The sequence below is a fragment of the Oenanthe melanoleuca genome, chromosome 11 (genome assembly GCF_029582105.1).
Source record: "Oenanthe melanoleuca isolate GR-GAL-2019-014 chromosome 11, OMel1.0, whole genome shotgun sequence".
NCBI lineage: Eukaryota > Metazoa > Chordata > Aves > Passeriformes > Muscicapidae > Oenanthe > Oenanthe melanoleuca.
The window spans coordinates 8,401,072-8,414,117 of NC_079345.1; the positions used below are offsets into that span (position 1 = coordinate 8,401,072).

A 13,046-nucleotide genomic window follows, 5' to 3' on the forward strand; every position below is an offset into this window, starting at 1 on the left:
GGATCTTGGCATTTGCTACCAGTTGATGTGTCCAGAGATGTACTTGGAGGTGCTGAATGTGAGGCTCAAGCCAGCTCTGCTCATTAGAGTGACCAAATCTGGCTACTTGTGTACAGCAGGAGCAAAACTTGACTCTGTGTGGATCCTTGGGACTCAATAAAACTTACTGTACTGTAATAATAAAACTACTAGTTTCAGAGGATTATACTGAGAAAGTCTGCTTGCCTTGTTTGCTATTGGTAGAACCCACTTTGGATATTTTTATGTTTTCTTTCCTTGCAAGACTGGTGTACTCAATTAGTCAGTTAATAAAACCTACTCAGAATGTCACTCTGAAAAGGATGGGTTTGGGTTTCTGCAGTGCATCAGAAAGATCAGTAGAGGGTTGTTCTGCCAGTTCTCATGCACACCTGGGGCTTTAGGATTTTCTGAAAAGACCCTCATCCTTAAGGAAATAATCTTCAGCTTGGGTGAAATCAAAGCCTTTGCCTACTATAGCAGTAAGCAGAATTCAATAAACTGCAGGGGTTGCAGCACAGCTCTCAGCATTTCCCCAGAGCATTATGCTCACATATGGCATCTGTGAACTTCCAGCTCAACTGCAGAGGCAAATGGAAACTTAAAGCTAGGTCAAGCAGGCCATGCAGCAGAGGCTGGAGAACAAAACAGGGAGATCTTTCATCAAGAGAGACTCTGGTATTCAGTGGATAAAAGAAATGAGCTATTCTATAGACTAGGATAATAGAGTAAACAGTTTAGTTCTGGTTCTGCCATCAAGGTGTATGCTAGCACAGACTGTGTCAAAACAGATGTTGAACAAAATGCACTCATTAATGCTGTGTTGTGGATAGATTGCAGATCTGAAGACATTAGAGAGGGAGGAGCCAATCTCTGCATCTTCAAGTATAAAAGAAAAGCCTTAATAAGGACTGCTGAACCTGATTAGCTGCCTCATAGGAAATTAGAAGGTAAACTCTGTTTATTTTTCTGTCATTGCCATTAAATTAAATCCAGCATAAGGAAACACTTACCAAGTAATCCAAAATAATGAATAGTGTATTTTTCATGTTACTGTCTTCATGAAAAATCCCTGTGTTTTCAGTCTTCCTACATGTGTGCAGGTGTACTTGACAAACTCACTCTGACAACTAGAGGCACATCTGCATGCTGTCTTTTAATGATGGTATAAATACTTTCCCAAACTGTAAACTACTCACAGGTAATACATTTCTGTACAATCTCATAAATACACAAGTATCACACATGTTAGCAGACAGGGCAGGGGTGACTGTCCCACCAGTGAGGCTTTGGCTTAGTTCCACACCCTGCAAAGCTCCTTGTGAAGCTCATGTGAACATTTTGTGTTTCAGCATTGCATCCTGAAAATATCCCAAATATAGAAATCTTTTAATTTCTATATAACTGACCTTTTTTTGGGAATACATTTTTGTAAGGCTTGAACTCATGATGAGGGTTGCCAAGGTGTGAAGCTGTTGTTCAGTCTGCCACAGACACTCCCAGCCTGCTGCTCTCTCTGTGCATTGTTAGTACCAGTACTGAGCCCAAGCTGCTGCAGGGGGGAGGGAGCTCACACACGGATATGAAATGCAGCTGTGCTGCAGGCTCTGTGCAAGAGAAAGGAATTTGGGGCTTTTATGACTGGTTGTAGTTTCCTTTATAGCTGTGTGGATGTGCCATCCTGAGGGGTTCTCTGATGGACAGGAGTTTTGTTGAGGGGGTAAAATCTTGTAAAAGAATTAACAAACATAGTATCAGAGGTGAATTCAGGCTCTTTGCCCTATGAATTTCATGGCTTTTTAACCCTGATATGCAAGAATTCACTTCTGCTTTGATGTCTGATAAAAGTATATTCTTCTAAGGCAATCTGCTTGTGGGAAAAACAAAATGCATCAAAGTCTGGATTATACTTTGAAAAACTGAGCAATTCAGTGTTCTTGTTTGATGCTTAAAATACTTACAAAGTTCCTGACTGAACCTTGGAAAGCCCAACAGAAAGATTGCTGTGTGGTTTTGATTTCTTGCAATAAATTTAGATGGACTTTTATTCTGAAGTCCTTTAGTCTGGAAACTTTTTCCCTTCACATGACACTCACAGCTGTAGGAAAGTCCTGGCTGCTCTCTGCATCTGACTGTGCTCAGCAAGAGCACCAAGGTCTGTAGAAACCAGCCCAGTCCACTCTTTGGTTTAAAGCAGCTCCCAAATGTGATGCAAGCAGCATCTCTGTGTGGGGTGACACTTATAAGCAAAGGCCAAAGGATCTCTCTAGATGCAAACCTTCTGAAAATCTGGGTCAGATTGTGAGAGCAATCTTCTGAATTTTCCCTGAATCAGTCAGCATAGTGCAGAGAGCTTTTCTGAGCTCAGGGAAGTGCCAAAACCTGCTCTACTGCTCCCTTGAATCTTGAGCATGTCAATAGAGCAAATACATGAACTGAGAAGAATGATGAAAAATCAAGACTCAGTGATCAACTCAAAGTTCTTGCCTTTTGTAATTCTACTCCTTTCTAGCTATCTACTTATCTGTCCTTTGCTCCACCAGCCATGCCAGCCTCAGCATCCCATTTGATTCCTTGTAATCCATCTGAACTGCAACTGTAGGACCCCATTTCAACAGCTGTTTGTTGTTTTCTTCTTGCAAGGCCTGTGGAAAACCAACCAGGCAGCAGTGATGTGATTTGAGCAGACACTAAGGGGACTCAGTTTCCTGTACCCTAGTTATGTTTGGTCATTTTTCAATGAGACAAAGTCAAGTAGAAAGTTGACAATGATCCCTGTGCTCCCTGGTGTCTGTTTTTACCCTAGGTCTTCTTTAATTTTTGACACTTCTAACCATGCTGAAAAATCTCCAAGGACTGCATTTTTCAATGTGCCTTTAAACATTGTCCCACTAAGCACTACTATAATCCTAATAAATAATAATAAATTATAGATATGTTATGATTATTTGGACTCTTTAGTACAGAAGGGCCCACATGATATGTATGTGCAAATGTGGAATTTGGGCAAATTCCTATAATTTTTTGTTGCCTTCTCTTAATGTTGTAAATAATCTGTGCTGAAATCCTCAGAAGTTGGTTTGTTGGGCTGTGTCAGTTCCAGGCTCCCTTTCTTGGCTGGTTTGCTGTGTTGTGCAGCACTCTGTCTGCATTATCTGAGGGCTGATCCTGGTGTTGTTATCTGAGCTTTCTTCTTCCACTGGAAAGGCTTCTTCACCTGCTTCTTCTGAGTACAGGAAAGCCGTGGGCTGTGCAGCAGGTTCCACATTAGCCAGATCTCAGCAACTTTCAGGCTGTGAACAACCATGAGATCTTTGTAAAAACAGGGATCAAACGTCTGTAGGTGTGGGGCAGCAGAAGGCTTAACAATGCCAAAGGTCTTGAATCCTTCGTGTAAAATGGGCTTGAGGTTGATTCTCTGTAAGCACATGCCCAAAAAGACATCATCAATGGGGAACAGCTCCACCTCTCTGCAAGCCCTAGAGAGCTTCCTCATGGTGCAGCTGGAGAGCAAAAACCCTCCTCCTCCAGCGTAGGCAGGGTAGATGCTCAGCCCGTACATGGTCTCTGGGATGTAGTACTTGCTCTTCCGGGCACGGATGGGACGGGCATTGTAGATGATGTCCCCAACAAAGAGATCTTCACTGGGATCGTGTCTCTTGAGGAAATCGACAATGTTCTCGACATTGACAAAAACATCAGCGTCACCTTTAAAAATAAATTTCACGTTGTGGCAGAATTCAGCAGCCCAGCTCAGGAAGTGGATCTCCTTCAGGGTCAGGTTGAAGAAAGTGTCCATGAAGTCCCAGAGTAAAATGTCCCGGTATGTCTGACTCTCCTGGTGCATCAGGGTCTCCCAAGTTGCCAGCACTGTCCTATTCTTTGGTGTTCCCAGGAGGAACACTCTCTGGATCTGTTCCCCATTCACCAAACCCTCCCTGCCCCATGTTTTCCGGACAATCTCACGCCTGTCAAAGTCTTCAATGACTGATTTGATAGCAATGAGCAGAAAGGGACCCCCCGGTGTTTTCCGGCATTTCCTGGGCTGGTTAATGAGGAGATTGAAGTTCCTGTTATCCTTGTTTAGGAGATAGAGCTTGAAGTTGAAGGCAGAATCCGTCAGTGGGGCTGGAGTTGTAGTTTGGACCCTGTTTTTGGCCACTTCTGTCTGTCTCATGACAGGGGTAACGTGGGGTCTGGGTGCAGTTGCCTCTGCTGGCATCAGCCTCTGAGGTGCTCTGGGACTGGAGAAGATTTTAGGTGCTACTCGAGGCTTGTTCTGTGCTGGCTCCTTCTTTCCTGCTGGGACTAAATGTTCCAGCTGGGAGTAGAGCAAAGAACAGAGCGCTGCCAGCAAGAGGAGGGTGCAGATCACATCCCCTTTGAGGCGAACTCTCATTGTCTCTCCCGTGTTCCTGGGACTGTTAAAAGCTGTGTTTGAGCTGCCTGGCACCACTGGCCATCTGTAAATAAACAGAGTGTGTCAGCAGTGAGGATTTGGCAGGTCTGAAGCAAGCAGGCAAGACTTACTGAAACATCATTTAAAAACCCAGCAGCAAAGCACATTTTGCTCACACAAGCACAGAGATGTTGAGGACCTTGTCAAAAGGCACATGGGGTTGCAAACTTTCTGCTGATCCCAGTGCCAGCTCTGTGACTTGGTTGGTTCAGTCACTCAGCAGTCATCCATCATCCTGAAAACCATTCTCCAAGCACAACCCAAAATCCTGCATCCCTTACTCTGAATGTGTTTTGTCATTTCAGAGATTTCATTGGGAAAAGCAAAGTGGAAAATGATGAATGATGCCATTCTCCCATAAATAATTACCTTTTTTTTTTTCCTAGCTTGACAGCCATTACTTGCTGGTTTTAACCATTTTGACTCGAACCAGGGAGGCCCAGACCTGACTGCTGATGGGCAGACTCTTCATGGCAGTTTGTTTCCCTGCACATGGAGCCAGCTTCTGTTAAACTAACTGTGATTTGTATTCAAAATTAATACTGCCAGTATTCCTTATAAAATACTAAACTATTGTAAGTAACTTCCATTAATAAGGTTAGAGGGGGCCATGGGTGTTTTTCTTCTGCCAAATCACCTTAACCCCTAAGTGAGAAGTGGGGAAATAAATCCCAATATGCAGAAGCAAGACTGGGCATGGTGTTAGGAAAATGTTGTTCATGTATGATAGATGAAGCTGCCTCTTGAAATACAGCATTTTTCCTCACTTACACTTCTCCTGGAGATCTTCTGCCTTATTTGATCAGTTCTTCAGCTGCAAACAAAATGAGAATGAAAGAGTAGTAAGAAGGCAGCAAGAAGCTGGGAACCACAGCTCAGGGAAGGAGCTGGTCAGGTGTCTGCAGCTGCAGCAAAGGCAGAGCTGGACAGAGGGACCCCACAGCTGCTCCAGGAGTAGCTGAGTGACCATCACCATTCCTACCCTCCTCAGCAAGAAGGAAGTTGAGCCCCATCCAAAAACTTTCTCACAAGTGCACATATTTTATACACCCACTAATAATGTAGAATGTTCATAGGTGATTTGTGGCTCTCTCTTGCCTGTGCTGGACTAATAGGAGCTAGCTGGGAAGGTATTACAGTTCTCTGTCTTGAATCAGCTGAGATCATACCCAAAGATGACTTCTGGGATCAAAAAAGCTGGAGAGGAACTTCTGATAAGGGCATATGGTGACAGGACAAGGTGCAAGTGCTTGGTAAGAATTTGGTGGTATCTGTTTTCAGCAAATCTCCTTTTACTGTCCTGGATTGGATCACCTGCTGTTAATGATTATTCATTAACCATCAATTTTGTATCAGCCATATGTTAAGTTTTCAAACTCAAAATTAGATTAAGAAATCTGTAATTATGAAGTAATAAAACAGTGGCACCTGTGGTACCTAAGCAATATTTCAAGACTTATGAAGAAGAAAAATTATTACACCTGTTAATTTCTTGGTCAGACCCTTTAAATTTCTTAGATGCACATTATTTGGACATCATTATTTAAATACTGTGCTTTCTCATTACTGATTAACTTCATCTCCAAGTTACTATTGAAATAGAGAGTATTTTATCATCATATGCTATTGCATATCTTTTTCCTAAGCCCAGCTCCAAAATGTTTACTGACCTCATTTGCTTTGTCTCCATTATTTATGAAACCATTATTTTGGAAAACAGCATATCCATGCCTTGCTGTAAGGCTCTTTGCATTCCTGGTGGATTTAATATCACTTTGGCCTTGTCCTGATGACCATGTTTTTTTCCTTAGGCCTTTTTTTCTTGCCTCTTTCTGCCCTCTGATAGAGGCTTTTCTTCATTTGTTCTTTTTTTGTTTACCTTTCACTCCCTTCCTAGGCAAGGCAGATGTTTTCACTGGCATAACTTTGATACTAATAGCAGGATTGAACAATTTCTCAGATGTCTTGTAAACTGTTGTTCAAATGTTTAGAATATTCAGGGTCTGTTTTCTGTTTATGTTCTTTCTGCCACGTGGCTTGGCTCATTACTGTGTTCAGCTTCATGAAACAGTCCCTCCTCACACGTATAGAATGTGGTTTGCATTTATGTCTGAAGTCCCATATCTTTCTTCACAGTAATAGAAAATTTCTTTTTCCTTGTCTATGCAAAAGTTTGATCTTATTTCAGTTGCCAGGTTCCATGTGGTAATTAAGGACCTGGATGAAATCCTGGCTTTTTCCTGTGTTTAATGCTATCGACAAGGGTTTGGAATAAAATGTGTGTGTCATGAAACTCGTAATTTCCATGGCTTCCAGATTTATACTGCCAGCATCTCAGAATCTGGCAATAAGAGCCCTTGGAAAAGCCAAGAAAAATCCTGAATTGTTACAAGCCTGGGCTGATAGCCCAGATTTTCCTCTGTGTTTTTTTTTTATTTTTTTATTGAAAGTAAAGGATCTGAAAGAGTGATTTCCATGCTGAATAAACCAGTTCAGTGCTCAAGATAGACCCCTCATTTTCAAAAGAAGTTGACAGCCCTTGAAGTGATTTCTTGATCTAATTATATGGATTTTCCAGTCTTTGTTAGATATTTCCTTCTTTGGAAGGAAAGTGCCCTTGATTATTGCAGTGGTGTAAACTCTATCCACCAATGTCAGTGTGGGAAAAGCTGTTCTGCTCTTGAATACAGAGGGACTGATGATTCTGGCAGACACTCTGGTATGTCCTAAAGCCAAAAGGATTATTCATCCACCTTGACACCAGGGGAAAAGAATTACAGGGCTATCAAAGTGAGCAGGAAATACTTGAAGCCAAACAAAAGAGATGAGAGCACAGCAGAGTGTTTCTCAGCACAGCACATCCCTGGGTGTCTGTATCTGAGGCAGATGCACCTCTGCTGTGGGGGACCTCCATCCAGCCTGTGAGCTGGGATTACAAACTGCTGAATCACTCAGTGCTTTGAGGAATGGCCTGGCTGCCAGCACTGCCTCCTGTGTCCTCCAGGCTTGGAAAAACAGGCAGCTGTCCCTCTGTGTGTTGGCTGCCTGGGGATGGATACAGAGGGGGGTTGAGTCTGGCTTTATGGGGTCTGAATGGGGTAATGGGGTTTGTCTCCCCAGGGCAGAGGGGTCCTGGGCAAGGCTGGGGACGTTGCAGCCAGGGCTGAGCTCCAGCAATGCTAGAGGGCTGAGCTGGGCAGTAGAAGAGGCTGACAGGAACCATATCCATGAGGTGGCAAGATAGGGAGCCATAAATAAGGAATGAGTTGGAAGAACCAAGGGGGCACAGCCTGCACAGCCCAAGAGACAACAAAAGGCTGGAAAGCTGGAAGTGGCCAGAGCTGGGCATGGCACCCTGGTGAGCATCCAGGCAGGGAGTGTGACCTGCACTGCTGCACACTCGGGCAGAGGGCCCAGTCCTCTGCCTGGTTTTCATTTATTTGAGAGGAGGATTCCAAAATATGGCCAAGAACAGCTGCAATAAAAGCAGTCAAGTGATGATAAAAAAATAAATTGCTAGCCCTTCATTCCCAGTTGAATGTGAAACCTTGAGATCATCCTGGAAATCTTTTTTTACAGCAGTCATCACATCTCCATCACTTGGCACTTCTGCCCAGGGCCAAAGTGGGAAAAAGTCTTCTGGATCCTGTCCCCAGATTCAGTCAAGAGGCCTTGGTAATTCTGACATGATGTTTTGTGCCTTGAGGAATGGTTATTTGATCCAACCAGCCCTGGGAAAAGCAGCTGAGATAATCAAGCTGAAAACATGGTACACAGCATGGAGCACAAAATCAGCAATGAGCTCTGCTGCTCTGTAATTCTGGGTGGTGGGGATACTTTGAGGCAATGCTTCAGGTTTGGGATATTTGTTTTCATTTCATGTTGGCTGAATGCATTTTACAAGAACAAAGTCATCTTGGAGCAGCCAGTGCTGAGACCTGCCTGGGCTCTGGCCTGAAGAGAAGAAGTCTGTGCACTTGTCCCTCTCCTGCCTTGTTTACAGGAATTTTTCCACCTAGATTCTCTTGGCAAGAGCAAAGAAAGATCCTGGGACCCTCCTCACCTGGTTGCTCTGCCTCAGGAAGAGTCCTGACAGTAATGACATACCCCATGCCCATCCTGCAGCTGGAGCTGTGTAAAATAGAAGTGTGCAGGTGAGCTTTCTGCCCCCAGAGCAGAATGTTGACCCCAAGAAGTCTGCACTGCCTGAAGCCCTGGAGGCTGCATCTTCCCACTGACACCCTTGGTCCCATCTCTGAGCCCCTGAGGGTTGGGAGTGTTTGACTTGTGTCTGCACCAGTTTAGTTTAAAAGCCTTGCTGAACACAGGGACATGGGAAGTGTTGTTTTGGGTGAGGAATCACGTGTTCTGCCCTCTTCAAGCTGCACTGAGCTGCCATCCTGCTCCTACCCTTCTACAGGAACCTGAAGTGAAGTGCAAAGGCCGAGGCTTCAAGTTCTCAATCTGGTGCTGGCTAAACCTCATCTGGGCTCTTTGGGGCACCCACAGGGAAATGTGTCAGCTTCCAGAACTGACACATGTGGGGTTGTGTAGGTGGGGTTTGTTCTGCCCCACATACCAAAACTTGGGCGAAACAACTTGAGTTTAACCATTTAAGCTGGATGTGAAGTGTTTAAAGGGGAAAAGTAGCTCTGTGTGTTGGAGCAGGGGAAGAAGCTGTGTTCCATTTCTGTGTTTGGGTGTCATGTAATGGCTTTTATTCCTGCATGGGTTTGGGGTTTGTTTGTTCCACCTTTCTTTCTTTCTTTCTTTCTTTCTTTCTTTGCTTTTTTATCCTCCCCCCATCTTTCCTAGCAAAGTCAATAACCTCATCAAAGTTATTACTTTAAGTGGCCCTGGTGTTGAACAACTCTTCTCTGCATTTCAGGATGTTTGTGAAGAGGTCTCATTTGGAGTTACAGGATTATAAAGTGATGATGAATTATTTGATCTTCTTGATTAGAAGACAGAGATGGCTGAAATACAAAGATCTCTTCCAGCATGTTGGTAAGTGCAAAGCCATAGAAACATGAAGTAACCAAAACACTCATTGTGCTGCCTTACCAGATAAAAACTCATCCTATTCAGCTGCTTACAAGTTCTGAAATCCATAAACAAACTGAGAGCAGGCTGTAGGGTTTAATTAGCTGAGTGTCTTGAGAGCTATCCCAGGAATTGGGTTGATGAACCAGAACCAAGGGAGAACAGTGAGAGGGGCAGAGGCTCCGTGCTCAGCTGCACACGACAGCACAGTCACAGTCTCACTGCTGCTGGGACTTGCTGCAGCATCTGGAGGCAAAAGTTCTGTTGAGTCAAATACTGAGGAAGCAGGTAACAAAAATGCAGGCCCTGCTCCAAAAACAATTTCCAGCTTTCCTGTCAGAGCTGCTTTTCAGGGCATATTTGAATTTTTTTCCAGGCCAGAGCAAATGAATGGATGAGATCCATGCTGTTACAGGACAGGGTGCCTTATTTATCTGCTTGGCCCAGTCCTCAAATATGTAGTTTGATCAGCTTCCCAGCTGGCTGGTCCATGTTATTGCAGCTCCTCCTGTTGGCACTGCCAGCCTTCCCTTTGCAGCGCTGGTCACGTTGGGTAGCTGCTTGCACACGGCTGCTGCAGCCTCCCTTCACCTTCCACCCCAGTCACAAAGCTTTTATGGAGTGTACAAACTTAACCACAGAGGAGCTGCAGAGCTGCTGTGTGCAGCTGCTGAGATGTCTGTTTCCATGTGCAGGGGTCCCAGGAAGGAGCTTGTCCCTCCTTGTGGAGCCTGTTGTGGTCCCATGGCAGCTGGGCAGGGGAGCCTCGCTGAGCCTGGGCAGGAGCAGCTGCCTGCAGAGGTCCTTCCCTACATTCACATGCAGCCTTCATCCATAACCTGATTTTCAGAATGGCAGAGGGCTCAGCAGCTCAACTCACAGCCTGAGTGCTTTGGGGTGACAAGGCCCCTCCTGAGTAGCCAAGGTAAGGAACCTGTTATCTCTCTTCCAAACATTAATTTTTCTGGGCCCCAGGAGGGGAATGAAGCCTTGCAGGCTTGTGAGGAGGTAAGAAACAGTCCTGTTGAAATGAACACCTTCCTTTGCCAGCCCTCCCCAGGCTGCAGTGTTCACCACCTCTTCAGCTCCCACACCCAGGCTCTGATGGGAGAGGGAGTACGTGCTGATGTACCCCACTAATTTCAAAATTATACCAAACAAGTAAGTTTCTCAGAATCTGTCCAAAAGCTATTAAAAATATGAGCAATAATTGCATGTTTCACAGGGGCTAAATTATTTTCTATCTTTGTGATGCTAGAGAGCTTGAAAATTCCCATGTTTTGCTTAAAGCATACCACAGTGTAACATGGGGAAGATTCATGTCCTTTCACTGAAGAATAGCTTGTAACGTGCCATCAGTGGAACATGTTTGTGGTTGGGAGGAAACCCTGTCTCAGAGCACTGCAGGCATTGTCTAAAGAAGCCCCACACTTCTGTAAAAACAAGCTGAACATTCAGAGTTTTTTGGAAAGTAAAGTGTAAAGCAGATGTCTCAGGGCTGGAGCCTGCAGCCGACCCTGCTGCGTGTTAACCATCACGGTCCAGGCTGCTGCGTGTAACAATACTCGAGAGCAGCAAGGCAAAAAGAAAAGCAAAGGCAAGCGGTAAGGACAGACCCCAGTCCACCCTGCTCGCGGCGCAACTCTCCCCGAGCCACCCGATCAAACACACTCAATAGGTACTTACATCCCATTCGATAGCGCCGATGCCGCGTCCCGCCGGTGATGTCTGTGCAGATCGCTGCCAAGGAGGCACATCTGGATCCCGTTAGTGCAGGCATCGCTCAGCCCTCGGCGGAGCGCAGCGAGCCCCGGGGGCCGAGCGGGGCCGGGAACGGGAGCGGGAACGGGAGAGGGACTGGGACAAAACTGGGAGCGGGAATGGCAGCGGGATTGAGACAAAATTGGGAGCGGGGCTGGGACAAAACTGGGAGCGGGATTGGGAGCGGGACTGGGGCCGGGCTGCGACAAGACTGGGAGCGGGATTGGGTGTGGGAATAGGAGCGGGATTGGGCTAGGAGCTGGAGCCGGGCTGGGACAAGACTGGGAGCGGGCTGGGAACGGGGCTGGGTGCAGGGCTGGGAGCGGCGCGGGCCCCGGCACAGCCCGGCCCGCAGCGAGCGCGGCTCGGGGCTCGGGGCTCGGGGCTCGGGGCCGCGTCCCGTCCGGGCCCCGACACGTGACGGGGCCGGGAGCGCCCAGGGTCCGGCGGGACGGGGCGGGGGTGCGGCGGGGAGAGCGCACAGCCGGCTTGGGGACTTTCACCCATCCTGCAAAAAAGCTGGGGCTTTCTTTCCTGCCTCCCGCAGTAAGTTTTTTCAATAGGAAATGTACTAATTTTACTGAGTTTCTTCTTTTTTTTCCCTTCTTTTCTTTTTTTTTTCTGGCTTTTTTTTCTTTCAATTCCCTCGTGAGTATTAATCTCTGCAAAGAGTCAAATTGAAAAACAGAGGTTGGGTTCAGCTCAGAAGTTAAATCCACTTGGGGGTTGTTGGGTTGTTTTGTTGTTTTTTTTTCCCTAGTAGGGAAATGATGGGAGGATGTGTAAGCTGAACAGTGCAGAGGCTGAAGACAGATTTAAGGGTCCCTTCCAAAATGTCGAACAAAAAACCCCAAACCCCACATTTTTTTTTATTATTTTTTTTAATTTGAAATATTTCAAAACAATTTTTATTTGGAGCCAAATCTAATGTGCCATCACTACAGATCTGCCAGCTGAGTGCAGCCATAGCACTTCCCATCCCTGTGGCTGTTTCTTTGTCTCTGCATTGCAAACAATGACCCTTATTCCTGTAACAGAGGCCAAGTGCCTGGAGAGTGCTCAGACCACAGCCACTTTAGGAAGCGAAGTTTTTCATTTACTTGTCAGAAAAGCAGGTTTTGATCTACTCTGTTGTTTTCACAAACACCTCTTCTAAAAACATAATATACAAACCCCTTTTTGTAAGCATCTGTGCTTTTTTTTTAATGCATTTTTGATTTCAGCTGAAATGTGCTTTACTGAATACAGTCTCATGAAGAGTGGGCTCTTGATGGGCCACCCTTGAGCCCTGCACTGAGGTGCTGCAGGCTGGGAAGGTCCTTTCCTTCTGAGCCACAGTGGTCCCTGCTGAACAGCACAGCTGATCAGAAACCCCAGCCATAACCCTTCCTTAGCTCCAGCTTCCCCTGTGCCAGCCCAAGGTATCTCTGCTCTTTTCTTCTGCAGCAGCAGCCCCAGGTTATTTATCATCTGTAAGGAGGCAGCTGATGGCCACAGCTCAGAGCAGCTCCTGTCTGCCCTTGCTGTGGAGGGAGGGGATTGCTGGGACTGCTCCCTGAAAGCACCAGGGATTTACAGCAGCTATTTCCACTGTGATCCCTCACCCAGGTTTGGGGATATGCCACCCTGCCTCCCTTTTTGCTTGCTCCCATGGAGTGAGAGTGAACACAGAGGCTTTTATTGATGTGTGGTGCCTTTGTGGCTGCCATGGCTTGGAGAGTGGAGGAGTTTCTCCATGGGTGCTTCTCCTTGGTGGTTGTCTTAT

The 13,046-nt window shown here is 45.9% G+C and overlaps 1 protein-coding gene across 2 annotated transcripts; it reads right to left on the bottom strand.

Annotated features, from left to right (window-relative positions):
* Positions 1-1,154: 1,154 nt before the first annotated feature.
* On the bottom strand, positions 1,155-11,647 carry B3GNT9 (UDP-GlcNAc:betaGal beta-1,3-N-acetylglucosaminyltransferase 9). 2 transcript variants are annotated; one of them, XM_056500999.1, is made up of 3 exons: positions 11,207-11,295; positions 5,249-5,291; positions 1,155-4,481 (listed from the first exon to the last, which is right to left on the bottom strand). In XM_056500999.1, the coding sequence occupies exon 3, from the start codon at positions 4,415-4,417 to the stop codon at positions 3,170-3,172; it is 1,248 nt and encodes a 415-aa protein (XP_056356974.1). In that variant the 5' UTR covers positions 4,418-4,481; positions 5,249-5,291; positions 11,207-11,295; the 3' UTR covers positions 1,155-3,169. The 2 variants fall into 2 exon arrangements, with proteins under 2 accessions (XP_056356974.1, XP_056356973.1); XM_056500998.1 differs by lacking the exon at positions 5,249-5,291 and having other exon boundaries at positions 11,207-11,647.
* Positions 11,648-13,046: the final 1,399 nt, after the last annotated feature.